Source organism: Paroedura picta, chromosome 4, assembly GCF_049243985.1.
Source record: "Paroedura picta isolate Pp20150507F chromosome 4, Ppicta_v3.0, whole genome shotgun sequence".
In the NCBI taxonomy this organism is placed as follows: domain Eukaryota; kingdom Metazoa; phylum Chordata; class Lepidosauria; order Squamata; family Gekkonidae; genus Paroedura; species Paroedura picta.
In genome coordinates this window covers 109,783,051-109,802,121 of record NC_135372.1, presented here as the reverse complement: position 1 = coordinate 109,802,121, position 19,071 = coordinate 109,783,051, and the positions used below count along the sequence as shown (strand labels likewise).

Here is a 19,071-nt window from a genome sequence, read left to right as displayed (position 1 = left end):
ATGAATAGTGGCAAAAACTGACAGAATTCTAGACTCTTAAGATTATAGATGTGTCTTCCACATTTTACAGTCACAGCAATAAAGTTTCATAGATTGCATATGTTCTCAGATTTTTTCAAGTGTAAACATTTTTTTTCAAATATATGTTTTAATAATTATTACAGCACAGTATTTTAGAGAAATCTGTACTCATTTAACATAAATGAAAATTTTAATATGAGTATACCAGTTGGGAAAGAGAATGCTTTTCTTGGGTAACAATCTAAGCAATTAATAAATTGTTTAATGCAAGTCCCAAATTTCACAAAGTAAAGCGGTTAGCTTAGGATCCCTTGATCTCCAAGTTACTAGCACTTCTGAGTGGTTGTGATTGAGGGTTCTTAGTTCAGTGAGCCGTCCAATGAGACGTGCAAAATGTTGTGGTTCTTTGGGGTGATAAATTTTTGAATACTTGTACAGAATTCCTAAAAACGGTTCCTGGAGTTTCTCCACATGTTGTTTGTTTTTTAGGAGTGGACGATCTGAAAAACAAGAAAGGTAAAGTCCCATGAAATTGCACAGAACCCCACCTTTAAAACTGAATTCAGGATAATAAAAATACCACAAAACCCACTAGTGACGAATAATATGAGCTCCCTGTGATTTCATATGTGTAAATGTTTTTGTAGAATTCATCTTTAGTACTCCAGATTTTCAGGACGTAAATGGTATATTTTATGGAATGATCTTATTTTGTAGTAGTACTTTTTCATATTTATAGCTTACCACTAAACATAGTAAAACAATATTTTATTGGTGTTAGAAAAATATATAGATTTTTTTAAAAACTTTGTTTATAAAAATACATTTTTGACTAAAAATGTATAATATGAAAAAAATCATGTCATTAATTACAGCATTTTGAGAAGTCTTGTACTCATGAACAGAATTATTGTGAAGCATGAGCACTCCTATTAATTAGAACACAATAAGAAGCAATTTTTTTTATCCCAAGTGATAAGTAAAGGTGCAAAATTGTAATTATGCTATTTAGAGAAATACAATTAACAATAATATGTAATTCATTACATATAGAAATATGCAAGATTTTATTTGAAATGTTATTATTTAATGAAAAAATACCTGAAAAAAATATAGTAGTTGCAACAAGCAAAGCATACTCTGTCTCAGTCACATGGAGTTCTCCCATGCTTCTGTAGAAGTAAAATAGTGCAGTAATAAATTCTTCAGTGATACCTTAATAAAGAGAAGAAAGACATAGCTAAAAATGATATTTCTTTAATTCTAAATACTCAAAAAAGAACCCATGACAGGCCAAATGTTATAATAGGACAGAATAACAGAAAGAGACATAGACCAATTATGCACGGACTGCCACCATTCGAGTGTGCCAGGGTAAAAAGCCTCACTGTTCCCCAAGTACGCAAGGGGGCGGGGCATCCCGGCTGCATGCTGGCCGCCGCGGCGCAATGGCCCTGTGCACACAACGTGGTCCAACTTTCACAGCCATACATTGCAACTGGGAATACCATAGCCTTGACTAAATGCACTTTTGTTGGCAGGATGATGTCTCTGCTTTTTTGGATGCTGTCTAGATTTGCCATAGCTTTCCTTCCCAGGAGCAAGCGTCTTTTAATTTCTTTGCTGCAGTCCCCATCTGCAGTCATCTTGGAGCCCAGGAAAATAAAATCTGTCACTATCTCTATTTCTTCCCCATCTATTTGCTAGGAACTGAGAGGGCCGGATGCCATGATCTTTGTTTTCTTGATGGTGAGTTTCAAGCCAACTTTTGCACTCTCCCCCTTCACCCACATCAACAGGCTCTTTAGTTCCTCTTCACTTTCTGCCATTAGAGTGGTATCATCTGCATATCTGAGGTTGTTGATATTTCTCCCTGCAGTCTTGATTCCAATTTGTGACTCCTCTAACCCCGCCTTTCTCATGATGTGCTCCGCATACAAGTTAAATAGGCAAGGCGACAGTATACAGCCTTTGCGGAACTCCTTTCTCAATTTTGAACCAATCAGTGATTCGATGCTCGGTTCTCACTGTTGCTTCTTGACCTCCATATAGGTTTCTCAAGAGACAAATAAGATGCTCGGGTATTCCCATCTCTTTAAGAACTTGACACAATTTGTTGTACAACAAGGGAGGTAGTTAGAGAATAACTTTTAAAAAACCCTGGGGATTCAGAGAAACTGCCTCATTTATCACTACATTGTTATAACAATATAACTATATTCTTTGGTTGAATTTTTAAAAATACCAAAACCTCTGGTGGCCCAGGGAGAGGGGGGCACTTTGAGAGGACTGGGATACAAAAACTACAAGGAATTCTGCCGTGTGGAGTCCCCATTGCTGCTGCCACACCAGTAATGGGAGATCACCAACTTTCTCCTGTGTGGAAGACAACATCATAAATATAATAGCAAAAGAATGAATTTTGTCCTGAACAATGTAATCTTAAGCACATTTATACCCTTCTAAGTCTATTGAAGTAAGTGCTTTAGAAGAGTATAATTCTGTTTAAAGTGGCATTGAAAAGTACAGGTACAAGTACAGGATTGTAAATAATAGAAGCCATGGCTGTAGAGCAGAAGAACAACAATGAGAACATAAAGAAGTCTATATAAAGGTGATCAGAATCAAAGAAGAAAATAGCAACATATGCAAATAATTAAGAGTGGGAAAACAAGAAAGCAGAATAGAGCGCCTTAGGATCAAGGGAATGAAAATTGTGGGGAAAATATTTAGTAGAAGAAACAGAGACAGAAGAATAAATAATAGCAACAATCATAACATGGTCAGAAAGAGAAAAACAGGAAACAAGAATTCCCAAATCAAGCAGTAATTTGACTTAAAAGCAGACACCACGCTAACAGATATTGCTATTAAGCATTCTTAGCACTTTAGTTCAATCATGAAACTTTCAATTTATGAAATGGAATAATAATTTATGAAAAGTAAATTCCACTGCATGGCAGGTCTACCTGTTGTAGTTGTTGATGTTGGACTTTCTTCTGTATGAGGCATTTCTATGGAGTAAACAGTATTTTTATCTTGACCACACACAGCATGGTGAGAAAATTTTACATGGCCTAGAGAATATGGAAACAAAAATCTGTTACTTTATTGAATTCCTCTTTAAAAATATGACAGATACATATTTGATATGATAGTGTAAAGCAATGACAGAGAAAGAAAATTATTGTTGAACAAGAAAAGTAATAGCTGAGAATGGCCATATTAGACAATAGCAGAATAAAATGAATTGGAAAAAATGGCAGACATGCATTCATGTGAATTAATTAAATACATAAAAACTACTAGAAATAACTTACTTTCACTGAATGATGACTGGCATTCAATAGCTTGCTCATTGTATATCTGGGCAGAACGTAAAAACATTGTTTCAATTGTAGAGCCCTTCAGCAATGCAATCTGGTCATCATTGGCTAAGTTTTCAAAACCTACAGATAAAATAAGTGATAATATAAATGTCACCATTTTGTTTGTTTGTTTCTATACTGCCCTCCCATAAGACTCAGGTATGGCATGTATCTACAGTTTGACACCTTGCCATATGTTGTCTCCTTCATAGAGAAATGCTGCCAGAAGATTTTAAGAGGAAAAATTTTAAAGGGGAAAGGATTAAGCAGCTTTGCTCAAAAATGTTACTTTTTGATGTTGTTTTTGAAAGGCAAGTTTAAGATAAATACAACTGCATATTGTGTCTGACTTGGTTCAAACAGGAGTATTATTATTATTATTATTATTATTATTATTATTATTATTATTATTTAATTTATATCCCGCCTCCCTCCCGGAGGCTCGAGGTGGGTCACATAAAAACCAATCCCCTAAAACAATAAAAGCACAATAAAACATAATACAATTAATACAAAAGTTACGACAAGAATGGCGGCAAAATTCAATATAGCTAACCCAATTCCACACCCCCTAAGAAGGGAAAGGGAGGGGGCAGATGACAGGCGCAACTGTCACATTTGTACTTCATTTGCCCACAGCTTTTGTCAGAAAACTCTTCAAGGATGTGCCACAGCTGGCAGCTTTAAATACAAATTTACCATGAACAAATATGCAGTTTATTCTATTTGTAAAGGACAAAACATATAAAACATTCACCCTAAATTAATCTGAATGTTTCACTGTTTCTTGGGGTGCATCTCAACAACAGCATTATTAATAAAACCCAGTATATGAACGACCTTGCTTCAGACATTGCATTAATTATCTTATATTTCCCTTCTCTTTTGAAAATAGGAATAGTAGGTCAGCTCAAAAAAATTCTAAAGAGATGTGAACCAAATATGCTGTGATATCTCAGTGTTTAATGGAGTTATTGTTCTGACAACAAAAAAGCAAAAGGAATGCAGAATCAGTTATTTAATCCAAAAGTACTCAGCTCAACCAAAAATGATTTAACTGTAATTAGTGATCATAGCAGAGAATTTCCAGTACCTTCAATTTATGTTGTCTGGGATTCTTTGGAGGAAAATCATGAAAGATAAACCTAATGACCAAACAAGTGCCACCAAGGTCGATAACAGGGTGTGTTTAAAAAAAAAATCCTTATAGAAGATCAAGTGGCAAAGAATGCAATAGGCTCTGGCCCATAAAACATTGGCTAGAATAAAGATTTGTTAATGACATCTGGGTTCTTTTCTTTTAGTGGAGGAAGCTTTCTTTTAACATTGTGTAATACCTCCCACTTGCCCCACAAGGCAGGGCATATTCATCTTAATCTGCAAAGATTACACATCCTGGAGGAGACAGAATCCCTGTCCCCAGTCCCTTCCCCACCTGCTCCACAGTAAGATGAACATCTTCAGATCCAAATAATTTAAAAGAATACTAAAAGGAATCAGTAGCCTACTAACTGCTTTGCACCTGTCTTCAACCAGATACAAATGAGAAGGGAAAAGATATTTCACCATTACTGCTGACCCCCACGTGTTCCTGGCAAAGAACAGTGGGTATGCATCCAGCCTTCCTTCTATCCAAGCCTCCAGTGGTGGCCAACCTCAACAAAAGAGATTCAGGACAGTCACTGCCACTCTGCTATTCCTCTGCCAGGGTTCAGGCAGGAACAGTGAATACACAGACATCTAGAGGATGTCTAGGCCCCCCAAAGGGACCTCCAGAGCAGTAGCAGCACCCTGGAGCTTTCCTGAAATATCTGTATCTAGATATTGGATTAAAATGGAACCATTGGAAATGAAAGGGGCTGTTCCTGCCAGAAATCAACCAAACAACAACGCGGGGGGGAATAGGAGGAAGAAAATCTCAGCAATCCATTTTTTCCTATTAGCATGCAGAGATAAATTCTGTGGTTTGGAAGAGAAAATCCAAGAAAGAAGATAGGTGTAGAGTACAGAAACAGATGTAAACATGATGTAGATTAAAGGGATACCAGCTTCAATTCAGTAAGAATCGCAATTAAGCTGTGAATGTAGAAAGCACCCTGGACAGCAACAATTTCAGTCCTGAGGATAACATAGGCAGGTAAGGTTCCAGTTCAGTTCAGAAATCACAAGTAAATTTGACAAACCTATAGCCCTAGGATAATTTTCTCCAGAAAAAGGGATGACGTACCCTCATGGTTTAGGTGTTCAACCAGTTGTCAGGGTTTTTTTTCTAATTCCCTGACATACCTAATGCAGACGGAAACTCAAAGAAACTCTTAAGACCAAGACATTTCATTCTGGTTTTGAAGAGGGACAGAGTTATATTCCTAGCCATTCTCTTTGTTTTTTATTCTCCATGTTGCCTATGCATTGTTTTTTTACAAGCACAGGAGGGCTTATATGTATTACCAGTAAACACTGCCCTCAATTTTTTTTTAATTGGGGTTTACACCTAGCTAGTTATAGAAACCTTACAAATGAATTTGCACATGCCCTACCTTGTGGAGCAAGTAACCCAGTGTTAAAGTGTACATTTCAATACACTAATTCAAAAACCCCTTCAGTATTTTGATTTCTCCTCTCCCCCCGCCCCAGCAACAAACTGACTGACATAGCAACATCTCTGGAATTGTTCTCTATGGGAAAAATTACCTGGGAGTCGTTTTGTAAAATCCACTAATACCTGCACATGAACCACAGCTGATTCTGAAAGTCGTAGGAAGTTCTCTTCAGGATTGGTTGTTTCCTGTAACTAGATTAAAAGCATTTGAGATTAGTGAGATATACAATTAGTAAGAATACCAGATTTGACAATAACATATTGACACAATGTTCTGAATTTTCTGAACACATACAAACTTCTTTGCTTCTTCCAGGGGAATTGTGCATTTTTGATGAGCAGCAACAATATGATCAATGAGCTGATGTTCCCCAGAAGTAAATTCCATCTTTTCCTGGACCTTTAAAAGACAAAATCCGTATAACTTTGAGGCAGAATTAAAATTTGAAATGAAAGAATAATTACAAAAATTAAATAGTGACTCTACTTTTAAAGGTTTGGTTGTAGAGGATACATGTTTGTTTTCTACACTGTCATCTTCCACTTTGACATTACAAAGGAAGCTGCTTTTCTTTCTGAGTCGCTTTGATTTACACTGGACTTCTGTCAACAGACCTGCAATAAATTTATACAAGAAGAAAACACTTACTACCAAATGCCACATTATGTTAGAAATCTTGAGTTGGATCTCCTGGCATTCTTTTTGATCCTAAAAAGTCATCTTGGGCCTGCAATTGGATCCAAGTTGGGCCTGTATAAATTCACAGGTATAGATCACAGGACTAGTTTCTAGGTTCATAGATTCTGGCACAGTGTGGTATGTGGTGTGCCCAGTTGCATGCATGTTAGTTTAATTATAAATTCCACAGACTTTAATGAGACTTGCTCCTGTATTATGAATAGAACCGCTGCACACTTTCCTGTGAGGAAGAACCCCTGAATACAGCTGATCTTTATTTAAAAATAAAAATTTTGAAACATATTTCAAAATACAGCAAGAAAATACATGTGAAGATAAATACCACCTATTTTCTGGAGACAAAGAAACTCCAGTTATAACTCCTTTTGCAGGGAATCCCACTTAGCTACTTTTGAGCATGTCTGGGAAGCAATTCAGATACCAGGCTGCTGCATTGTTAGGCACTCACATTCAGCAAGCATTCCCACAGCTTTACACTTCTTGAGGCGACACTCCTGACATTTCCTCCTCATATACATATCCATTTCACAGTGACCACCACTCTTGCATCTGTAGATTGCATTTTTGGTGATACTGCGTCGAAAAAATCCTGGCAGAACAAGCATTTGGAATGGTAAGAATAAGGAAAAACTTCCCAGTATTTATCTGCAAAGTGCCTTGTTTTAGCTGACAGACTATGTACATAGACATAATATACGTACAGTATTTATCAAAAAATATGATAGGACCACAAAGGTGTATGAACCAGAAATTAGTGCAGAAGAATGATCAAAGTTTGAGTCCAGTGACATCTTTAAGCTAACAAGGTTTTAATCAAGGCATAAGCTTTCATGCACATGCACACCTCATCAGATCCTTTTTGTACATGCACGCAAAAGGTTATACCTTGAATAAAACTTTGTTGGTCTTAAAGGTGCTACTGGACTCAAACTTTGCTCTACTGCTTCAAACCAACATTTTTGTGGGTGAATGAGCATTCTTCGTGAAATAAGATGCTTCTATATTACTAACATTCTGATAGGGTTACACATTAGCATATTTAAACCAAGAAATATATATAGAAAATGTCATCTAATAAATTGATCCATATTTATAATCCAGAATAATCACAGCCCTCAGTTCCAGTCCATGCTTCACAATGTATTCTTTTTAACTTAAAGCCAGCACTTTTACAGCCAAATTCAGTTTTTTTTCCTGGGAGACCATCCAATGATTAAAGTGTACTGTATTTTACTGATAGTGAAAGCATTTACTGCAAACTGTCACAGAAACAATAAGTATCTCATTGTCACAAGTGATGGGACAATTAATGAGAGGTTCTTATTACATTATTACTCTTTTTTCTTCCTGTGTATTAAATTACACATTTCTCTCTTGGTCTTCCTATCCTTTGCAGTGGTCCCCAACCTTTTTATCACCGGGGACCAGTCAATGCTTGACAATTTTACTGAGGTCCGGGAAGGGGGGTAGTCTTTTGCCGAGGGACGTTGCCGCCTGAGCCCCTGCTCCACTTGCTTTCCCGCCAGCACCCCTGACTTCATGCCGCCCACTGGGGGGCACTGCCAGCAGCAGCTGCACAGTGCCACGCCAAGGGGGAGCCCCAGCCATGGCGGCCACCGGAGAGCACCAAAGGTGAGCCGACGGCAGAGTGGCAGGGCAGCCCTCGAGGCAGCAGCTGGGGAGGAGAACGAGGAGGTTGCCTTGGCCCAGTACCGACTGATCTACAGACCAGTACTGGTCTCCATCCCGGGGGTTGGGGCAGCTGCTTTAGAGGGCAGGCACACATCAGAGCTCTAGTATGAGCAAAATCAACAGACAAAGTGTGCTGACTCACAGAGGCACTGTCATAGCCACTAGCTTCTATGTCCCTAAACAACTGGTTGGTCTTCCTGATTTACACCACCAATGTTTGTCAAACTGGATTTCCCCACCCCCCCTTCAGAAATGTAGAGCATTTACTTTGCTGTCATAAAGCTCTATTCCATTTACCTTTGCAGCCTTCACAGGTGAGTGCATTGTAATGATATCCTGAAGCCTTGTCTCCACATACCACGCAGAGCTCTTCCTGTCCCTTCATTCTCAAGGAGGAGTGACTAAGCCTGGGTCTTTTCTGTCCAGGATATACACTCTCATCATTATGGCCACCCATGCAGGTGGGCTTGGTGAGTTCACAGTTGCTAATGATGTATTGCCCATCATTGTACTGAGAGTCCATGTTGTATGCATTGTACTGAGACTGGGGAGATGGTGTTTGTAGCACTGGAGGAAACTGAACAGTTGAATATTGGCAATAAGGAGGAGTCTGGAAGTCAAGGTCTTGCAATGGATAACTGATGTGTTCTGGTAAAACATCTAGATTAATTTGGGAGATCACATATAAATAGTACATTCATTTACTTATCTTAAATTTAGGTTATTTATCTGTGATACATCCAGATAATTATTCTCAGAAGGGACTATATGGACTTGTTACAAGCTCAGTTTAGTGGCAATTTTCAAAAGCAATTTTCAAAATGGGGCCTGCAAGATGCAGTAAATGCATAACTCTGGCAATGACAGTAAGAAAATGGACAGAATAAAAACAAGCATAAGAAATATGGATTTTTTTCAGAAATGATTTTGTTTCACTTTATAAATGAATGAATGAATGAATAAATAAATAAATAAATGGCACAAGAGCCTCATTGAGAAAGGGCAGTCACTTCCCTTCTGTGTTTCAGACTACATTTCTCAGGATTGTTTGTTTGTTTGTGTATTAGATTTTTATACCGCCCTTCAATACGGCTCAGGGCAGTTTACATATAACATCATTGGGGGATACATGGAATGATCTAACATAAAACATAGTAAGTACATCAACAATAACCTAACAGTGGTTCTGAACAACACAATTTCAGTGGTCTTAAACAACAACAATATAACAGGAATGGTAACTTAGCTAAGGCCCCCAGAGAGGTCAAACTGGTTCAGGACATGGAGGGGATGTCTGAGGGAAACTGTGGTGGATGTTATTTGGGTTTGGTCGGTCTGAGGCAAATGCCTGGTGGAGGAACTCCCTTTTGCAGGCCCTGCAAAATTGTGGTAGTTCAGGCAGGGCCCTGATCTCTTCAGGGAGCTCATTCCACCAAGTGGGGGCCAGGACAGAAAAAGCTCTGGCCCTTGTTGAGGACCAGCATGCTTGTTTGGGGCCAGGGATCACCAGCCAGTTGGCAGTGACAGAGTGTAATGCTCTTTTGGAGGTAGAGGCAAAAAGACAGTCTCTTAGGTACACTTATATATTTTGTTATCTGTAAGAATAATAAAATTCCTGTTTACATATAGATAAACATTTCTTCATGAACTGCTTCTGTTTGACTCACCATAATACTGAATTGGCTCGCTAAGACAGTACCCATCAGGGACTGTCACAAAGGTGTTGGCCATGTTCTGCTCCAGCTCCCACTGCTTCATTCAGTCTGGGGTGCTCTATGCTTTTAAAAGCAAACCTAAGGAAAGGGAAAGCTGCTAATTATATTTAAGATCCAAGAGTCATAAAAGAAGAGGATTTCCATAAGATAACTGGAAGGAGACAAAGAAGTCTGGAGATTTCTGTAGCAATGTTCCTGAGGAAAGTTACTTGGATTACAACATAGTCTTGATTTTAATGAAATTATCAAGAATCTGATGCCAGTTAATAATCCACCCATTTTTACTCAAACATTCTCCAGTTCTCATGCCAGCAGTCTGAGCCCTTAATATAATTCTTTCCCACTGTTGATTGGATTGTTCTGGATATTGGGATTGACTTCCTTCCTTCCTTCCTTCCTTCCTTCCTTCCTTCCTTCCTTCCTTCCTTCCTTCCTTCCTTCCTTCCTTCCTTCCTTCCTTCCTTCCTTCCTTCCTTCCTTCCTTCCTTCCTTCCTTCCATTCCATGTTGCTATCATAAGCAGAATTGTGCCCTTCTAAATCCACTAAGAGCCTCTTGCGGCGCAGAGTGATAAGCAGCCAAAATGCTGTCTGAAAGCTCTGTCCTTAAGGCTGGGAGTTCGATCCCAGCAGCCGGCTTAAGGTTGACTCAGCCTTCCATCCTTCCGAGGTCGGTAAAATGAGTACCCAGCTTGCTGCTGGGGGGCAAATGGTAATGACTGGGGAAGGCACTGGCAAACCACTCCGTATTGAGTCTTCCATGAAAACGCTAGAGGGCGTCACCCCAAGGGTCAGACATGACCCGGTGCTTGCACAGGGGATACCTTTACTTTTACTTTTACCTTTAAATCCACTAAAGTTAATGGACTCAGAAGGGTGTAACTTCACTTAGGGTAGGACTGCTGTTCCCAGGAGAAACTACAGAAATTCTGTATTCTCAAAGGGACTGCCATATGTAGAATTATGCAGACATTTGAGACAGTTTAAGGCCTCTACTGCAAAGGATAGGCAGCCAAATTAAAAATTTCTCACTGAGGCAAGTACAACTCAATATGTACATATCAGTGTGACCTGCATTAGCCCATTTCTTGGGTCGGCTCTACAGTATGTAAAATGAATGTGACTAGAGTGGTCAACAGGGTTGTGGTGGCAAACACCACTTGGGCCTACATAAATTCATTGCAAGACAGGAAAAGAGCTATTTCCCACAGTGACCAGGAACCAGGAACTGCATTAACAGGGCATGTAAGCAATCATTTCCCCCTGCTGCAGCATTTTAGCTACTGGCTCTCAGAAGAATACTATCCCTGTTCATGGAGGTGAATTTAGCTGATCTTCTTTGATCAATCCGTATGGCTATGGACAATGGTAAACCGTGCCCTGTCAACACTATCCTCTCAACCATCAGGTTCCAACTGTGCTCTTATAACTCTGGTTGCTTCCCAATTGCTTCCACCAAAGGCCTCTCTGCTGATTTGGTGATTAAACACAGGGTTACAGGAGCACATAATGCAACCACAGTCCCTACTTTATTCTGAAAAGATCACAAGTAAAAGTTTTCAGTGTTACTGTGAGTTTTGTTGTATTATTCAGGTTAAACAGAAACATTTACAGCATAATCCTAAACAGAGCTACAACCTTCTAAACCTATGGGCTTCAGTGAATTTAGAAGTGTTCAACTGTTTAGGATTCTATTATACAATTAAGTAAGGTTAGTACCTGAGAATAAAAGAGATGGGGATGTCCTATTCTATGTGTGTATTTGTACATTATCCTCTTACTCAAAAAGGTAATGAGAAAAATTAATAAAACCCCAAGGAAGTGGATAGAACCATGGTTGTATAAGATGTCAAGACAGTGAATTTCAGAGTAACATTTTTTTCTCAGTGAGAATGAAACAAATGTGGAAAATGCTTTCCCATATTGCAAAATATGGTGTTAATTTTCCAGGCAAACAGTCAACATAGCTCTGAATAGATAATTTACCCACCCTTCATAGATTTCACTTCCCAGGTTATATTTATAACACTTTGAATTCAAATAAAGGGGTGCACATATATTTCTCCATGGGTATTCTTACTTAGAAAAAAACTTAATGTTGTTGTAGTTGACTAAGGCTGGCATACATTATCTGCTTATCTAATTTACAACCTTTGCAGACTTTATTCTGTACTACATTGAGTTTTGGGGGATGAAGCTTCTGTTACTGATTGGCAGTGCTAGTTTGGTGGCACAGGATGTTCAGTTGCACAGGGAACTATACTGTTCACAGCCAGCTTCTGTGAGGAAAGTAAGAATTGCCAATTTGTCTGGGAATATAGCTTCACAGGAAGATTGAGTACCCAGCTTGCTGGGGGGGTAAACGGTAATGACTGGGGAAGGCACTGGCAAACCACCCTGTATTGATTCTGCTATGAAAACGCTAGAGGGCGTCACCCCAAGGGTCAGACATGACTCGATGTTTGCACAGGGGATACCTTTACCTTTACCTTTATAGCTTCACAGAGGGGCATGCTGAGCACGGTATAGAAACACTAATATGTAGGAAAGCTAAATGATAGAAAATCCAGAGACAAGGAGACTGAATGAAGACTGTAGAGTAGGGAATGGACTAAAACAGAGTAACCTAAAGGAATGATGGTTGGCATAAGATGCAGGCCAGGTGAAAGAGAACTAGGACACCAAGGCCCATTAGAGACAGGCCCTGAAGAAAAAAATGATAGCATCAGGAAAAGCTGTATGCTGTCAAAGGGGAAGACTCGTTAAGAGTAATGCTTTGAGAATTCTGCCAGTTTAGTGTTTGTTGTCATTAATCTATTTCTCTGAAGAAATAGTCCATGAGCATTTATGCCACAATATGTAAGAGTCTGGCTGTGAAAGTTGGACCATAAGGAAGGCCGAGCATCAAAGAATTGAGGCTTTTGAACTCTGGTGCTGGAGAAGACTCTTGCAAGTCCCTTGGACTGCAAGGCGAACAAACCGGTCAGTCCTAGAGGAGATCAACCCTGACTGCTCTTTAGAAGGCCAGATCCTGAAGATGAAACTCAAATACTTTGGCCACCTCATGAGAAGGAAGGACTCCCTGGAGAAGAGCCTAATGCTGGGAGCGATCGAGGGCAAAAGAAGAAGGGGACGACAGAGAATGAGGTGGCTGGATGGAGTCACTGAAGCAGTAGGTGCAAACTTAAATGGACTCCGGGGAATGGTAGAGGACAGGAAGGCCTGGAGGATCATTGTCCATGGGGTCGCGATGGGTCGGACACGACTTCGCACATAACAACAACAACAAATGTAAGAGTCACAACACTTTTGTCAATGTGATCTGGCAACATTAAAATAATATTTAAAAAAAACAGGGGATTGTATTTCTCATATTGATTTGAAATAAACAGCTAATCATTTCCTTTTAATGTAGCTTCTGCAGAATTTAAATGTAAATATTTCAATTTTCTAAAGTGAATCAGGGAAGTTGAAAAACAGCTTACAGTGTGTGCAGTCCTAGTTTACAAATTCCTAAAAAGACCACAGTCTTTTTGAACACAAAATGCCATCCCTTCATCCAGCCTAGCAGCAAAAGCTATGGCATAGCTGGAATGTTGCCCCTTGCTGTTATCTGTTTGTAAATATTTGCTCAAAATAGAAACTCCTTGATGTGTCATGGATCCTTTATCAATGAAATCAGCTGAACATGTACAAAGTCTACATTTTAAATCAGCAAATATGCATTTTTAACAAAAGAGGCAATCATGTTTCTGAATTTCAGAATACTTTAAAATGTTGCTTTAAAGGAGTGATTCTCAAACGTTTTGGGGCTGCCACCCCTTTGACTCCCAGGCTACATCCTTAATGTTACCCCCCCCCCCAAAACACACACACACACAGACACATATGAAGACACACCTCTTCCCTGATGTTAGGTCTACTGCAAATTCAAAACACTATCTTGCCTACATTTCTCTTTTGGTTGTTTAGCGTGGCCATATTTTAGTCTAGAAAAATATATATTTAAGTTCTTCGTAAAAGTCATTTGTAAAATCCACTTTAGGTCCTCAGTGGGGAGAAAGACAGATAGGGAAGAGGGGGGTAAGCAATGGAAAATTCCATGGCTAGGAGCAAGCAGGAGAAGGCTTTTCCAACCTCCCAAAGATAAAAACTTTTTAGGGTTGGGTTGTCAACCCTGGGTTAAGGAAGTCCTGGAGATCTGGTGTGCAGCCTGGGAAGGGCAGAGTCTGAGTGGGGAAAGAGCTCAACAGGAATAGAATCTCACCCAGTCCACCTTCTGATGCTGTCATTTCCTTCAAAAAGCTAAGCAGAGTTGGCCCTGGTCAGCCCTGGGATAGGGGACCAGCAAGGAAGTCACTACTATCCAGAGGCAGGCAATGGCAAACCACTTTGGAATGTCTCTCACAAGGAAAACCCAATTGCAGCAGGAAGAATCATACTACTGCCCCCAAATTCCTCACTGTCCCCCTGCATCTTTCCACCTCCTCCAGGGGGAGTATACCCCCGCTTTGGTAACCTATACTTTAAAGTAAATACAGACCATCCTTTAACTAACCATTACACTTGAATGTCCCCCTCCTATAAGGGATTCTCCAACTGTGAACACCTCTTCTTGTAGCAGAAGATGGTGAATGTGTACTATGTACTAAGTCCTGTGTACTATGTAAAAAATGCCATATGATACGTTATCAAGTACTTTGAAGAGTGTGTAATGGAGACAAATTGTTTAGTATGATAAGCCTAACATACACATCATTTATTGTTTGGGGAATCATTGGAATAGCACCTCCTCTAAAAAGCTTAAAAGTTCCACTGAAAAATCAATACTTTAACCTGTGGTTAATAAATTCACTGGTACATATTTTTGTTCCTTCTCCAGGATGGTGAAATGTATTACACAAATCGCCTCATCAAGCAAACACACTCTGTTCTTTTAAAAATACTGAGCCTTGTTTCTGAAGACCTGCAGAACTTTGAAAGGCATGAAGTCAAAGAACTGCTTCTCTTGCCACCTATTGTAGCAGAAATTCAGAAGAAAACTATTGTCACAGAAAGCATAAAATTTAGATTTTTTAAAAAAGAAAACAAATTCAGCAGTTGGCAATCTCAATTTCCATTCCCAAAGAACAACACAAAACATTGGAGGGAGTCAGTGTATTGGAGGGAGTCAGTGTGATGTAGTGGTTAAAATGTCATAACAGGCATTTATGTTCAAATCCCCATTCAGCCATGGAGCTCACTGGGTAACTCTGGGCCAGTCATGTATCTGCCAACCTATATGAGGATAAAATGGTAAAGCACCATGTATGCTGTTGGAATTCTTTGGAGGAAGGACATGATTTTTTTAAGCATAATTTCTTTTCAGTGATAATTCCACAATAATTATTTATAACATTCTGATAAAATATTCCCTAAAAAGAAATTTCCAATCAAATATGCATGTCTTGGGGGGAAGTAGTATGTTGTGTTCTGTATATTGTAAACTATTTAGAAAATTTTAATAATATAAATAGGCACTGAAAATTGCTAGCCCTAAATAGAACCCACAGGATGTTCTGAGTAGCTGGAATTAATAAACTATAACCTGACATTCACTCTGTAATTATAAGAATTACATTAATTTTCTAAAATGCTGCATTTAAAATCAGTCCTATGGAAATCTAAATGCTAGGTAATTGATGCTAGGTGATTCCATAAAGAGCGTTTAGCTACTTTTATTCTGTTGTGTCTGGGTTAAGTACAAAATTTAAGTTCTTTTAGATTTACTTTTAATTAAATGACAAGTTTAAGACTCCCTCCCCCTAATAGGATACTAGAATAGAAGTTTAAAATAATTATAATCCACAAATGAAGCTGTATTTCTACAAGAGGTTCCTATGTACAGCCATATTCTACTCCTTATAGAAACTTGGATACTAGTTGGTGCTCATACAACATACCCACACTTTTTGCTTAAATTAAACCATACAACATATGCTCCACACTTTCTGGGGTGCTGAGAGCTTGACAACTTTGCCTTTAAAAACAGATTCATACCCACAGTACAAAAAATATATAATAAAATATTTATTTTGTGCAACTGTTAATACTAATGGATGTTTAAAGAAATACATCTGGACATGTGAGCAAAAGAGTCACTTTGGCATAATTATTTATGAGTAGCAAAGACGCTGCTCAGCTGTTAATGTGTTATTAATGGCAGAAAAAGCTATGCTTGCTCTAACTATTACACAATGTAGAGCATAGGTCTTGCAGGAGACCCTCCAGGGAGTACTTCAGTATGTTTGAACTGACAGTACATTAGCATCTATCGTAAATATTTTGACAGTTGTGTCAAAAGGGAAAATTCTTAACCAGAGAGAATTTTAGGAATTCAAGCTGAAAGTCTTCTTGCATTTCTATACAGCACTCATAGCCTGGGAAAGAAAACAAGCCATCAAATCTGAGCAGTAGATTTGAGCCTTGATTTTGATCCTGTCCTAACCTTGCCTTCATCTCCAGATATACAGATTGCTGAAATTCCATACAATTAAATCAAGGCTAGACCAACATTAAGTATTATGTAGTGGTGAGAGTGTTTGAGTGAGATGGTAGAAATTTGGATTCAAATCCCTTCTCAGACACAAGTTATATTGGATGTCCTTGGGCCAATCACCCTCTCTCATCCTAATGTACCTCACAGGATTATTGCCAGAAATGAGGGGAACTACATATACACTGCTCTGAGCTACTTGAAGGACAGTTGAAATAAAAAGGCAAAGGAGAGAGACAAGTCACTGACAGTGCAACTGACAGTTGTATAGTAATTTATCCTGTTTAAGGCATAACATTACCATTCTCAGCAGATCCACCTACAATTCAAGGCATTAATTTTACAAAGAAAGCTTTCAGACTCACCAAAGCATCAAGGCATAGATCAAAATGCATATGCACTTTTAAGTGCCATTATAGCAGAGAATGCAGCTTTTAAGTACTGAATATGAAAATAAATATGCAAATTCAAATTCAGTCTGTAGTCTTAATATATCAACAAACAAACTACCCTGAAGCACAGAGCGCATTTAGACATGACCAAGTTCCTATATATAAATCAGTTGATTCCATTAAATATGATATAACCAGTATGTTAATCACTGTGTATGGTAAACTTAGAGCAATGTATTTATTGTGTACAGCCAGGACTTTTTTGTAGTGCTTACTCACTGGTACTGAGTATCAGTACCTGAGTGGGAAATTGTAGAAATAGGTACAATCTTATATATATATGTACAAAAATTAATCTAATGACTGTAATTCACAGGGTGTTGTAGTCTGGTATGGACCATCATGAGTGGCACAGAAACTGTAGTACAAACAGCAATGGTTGCACCAAACTTCTGAGCTACTGTGCACCATTTCCCCTCCCCCTATGACACTTTAGCTCTACTGATACCAACAGTCTAGAAATTGTTAAACAGTTTAGAAGTAGATTCAGAAGTTCATATTGTAAAGTACATTATGCTTAAAAGGAATAAAGGAGTAAAGAAGACAAAAAAGGGTTTGTCTCCCATTTTTGTATTCTAGAAATGTTTATGATTAGATGGCCAGTTTACTAAGTAGAATAACCTTCCAAAGGTATCTCGCCATTTAACAAATTAAAGCAATATGTCCAAAGGTTTGATTTTATAAGTTCTACTTTTCTTATAGGGTGGATGAATCTTCCAATTCCATTTTATCTTGCTAGGAGCACAGAATCTGAAGGATCCAGAACTTTGCCACTGCCAACTATTTGTATGGGGCCTTTCCAAGCATCCCCCCCCCCAATATTAATTTCAAATTCTGCCTTCCCTTACAACTGAAGAGATGCTTTTCCATATTAGAAGTCATGTTTAGAAATCAATGCACTTAAATATTAAACAGTTCATAATTTTCAAAGGCACAACATAAGAGCTGAGCAGCAATTCTCAGGTAAAACTGATTTCGTATTTGCCAGCCCAATGGATGCAGTGCGCATTTCTAGTATCAAGAGGAGTACAAATACAGTGTGCTTGAGCAATCCATACAGGCTCAGAGAAAACAGGCACTATTCCCATTTAATCAATATAGTTGAAAGGTATGCTCATGCAGGATTATGCAGAACTATTAACTAAACTACTAGCCATTCATACTTGGCATTAAATGATTTTTTAAAAATGATCAGATGCATGCTTTATCATTCAAACTGCATTTTCTGTAAATCAGTTGACAAACGTGACATATCACAGGTACAAAATTCCGTGAAGGTAACTCTCATGTCTAAAAGAAAATACAATACTTACCTTCAGTAGAATACTATTCTCCTGTCGTTTCTCTTTGGGGTGCATCCAGTTATTTTATATGAAGTCAAGTGAGCCTTTCTGCATTTATCAGTTTCTTTGCATTCTCTTTGGCTCCCAGCAAATTACAGAGCAGCGCTTTGCTCTATCTAAGACACAAACTTCCCACACAGCCGTCCCGAGGGTCAGAACAAGGGCAGCGGCAAGACCACATAAATCAAATAATAACTGAATCATCAGGGACAGAGGCTATTGGTATCCTCACGTCACATTTTCCCAGCAATCTCTCTCTCTCTCTCTCTCCCGCCCCCCCCCCCCCCCCAATGCTCTAAACTTTTTTTGTCCTGATTTAGAGTTTGGCATTTCCTTATTTTGACTGTTTCACACTGACAAACGTGTGGATTTATGGCACAGATTATCCACACTATTAAAACAAAATACAAAATGCAGGCATTTTATTACATGCTACATTGTGTAATGTAGTAATGAGATTTTTGGAAACTGTAGGCAAAATCTGTCTTAAGTACATAGAAACCTTTTCCTCTTCATTATAAAGTGTCATGTGTATTGCACTGGTGTGGCCTCTTTTCCTCTTACATATACACACAATTTGGAGGGCTACCCCCCACACACCACACACACACCCTTACCCTTCTATTTCTGGGACATCAAGGCCAACTT

General features: G+C 38.7%; 1 protein-coding gene across 1 annotated transcript; it reads right to left on the bottom strand.

Moving 5' to 3' along the window:
- Positions 1-263: 263 nt before the first annotated feature.
- LOC143836127 (bile acid receptor-like) lies at positions 264-18,630 on the bottom strand. The gene is made up of 11 exons (XM_077334993.1): positions 18,394-18,630; positions 10,048-10,173; positions 8,678-9,040; positions 7,137-7,277; positions 6,476-6,603; positions 6,284-6,388; positions 6,081-6,180; positions 3,342-3,470; positions 2,991-3,098; positions 1,123-1,236; positions 264-521 (listed from the first exon to the last, which is right to left on the bottom strand). Exons 2-11 carry the CDS (start codon positions 10,136-10,138, stop codon positions 283-285), a joined length of 1,518 nt encoding a protein of 505 aa, XP_077191108.1. The 5' UTR covers positions 10,139-10,173; positions 18,394-18,630; the 3' UTR covers positions 264-282.
- Positions 18,631-19,071: the final 441 nt, after the last annotated feature.

Bases quoted from the DNA above. Each gene is read 5' to 3' on its own strand.
- LOC143836127 (XM_077334993.1), bottom strand. From the start codon at position 10,138: ATGAAGCAGTGGGAGCTGGAGCAGAACATGGCCAACACCTTTGTGACA. The intron at 6,389-6,475 runs GTAGAGTCACTA...TGTCTTTTAAAG, and splicing joins CTACAACCAAACCTTTAAAA to GTCCAGGAAAAGATGGAATT. The intron at 3,471-6,080 runs GTAATTTTTCCC...TTTTATCTGTAG, and splicing joins TTTTACAAAACGACTCCCAG to GTTTTGAAAACTTAGCCAAT.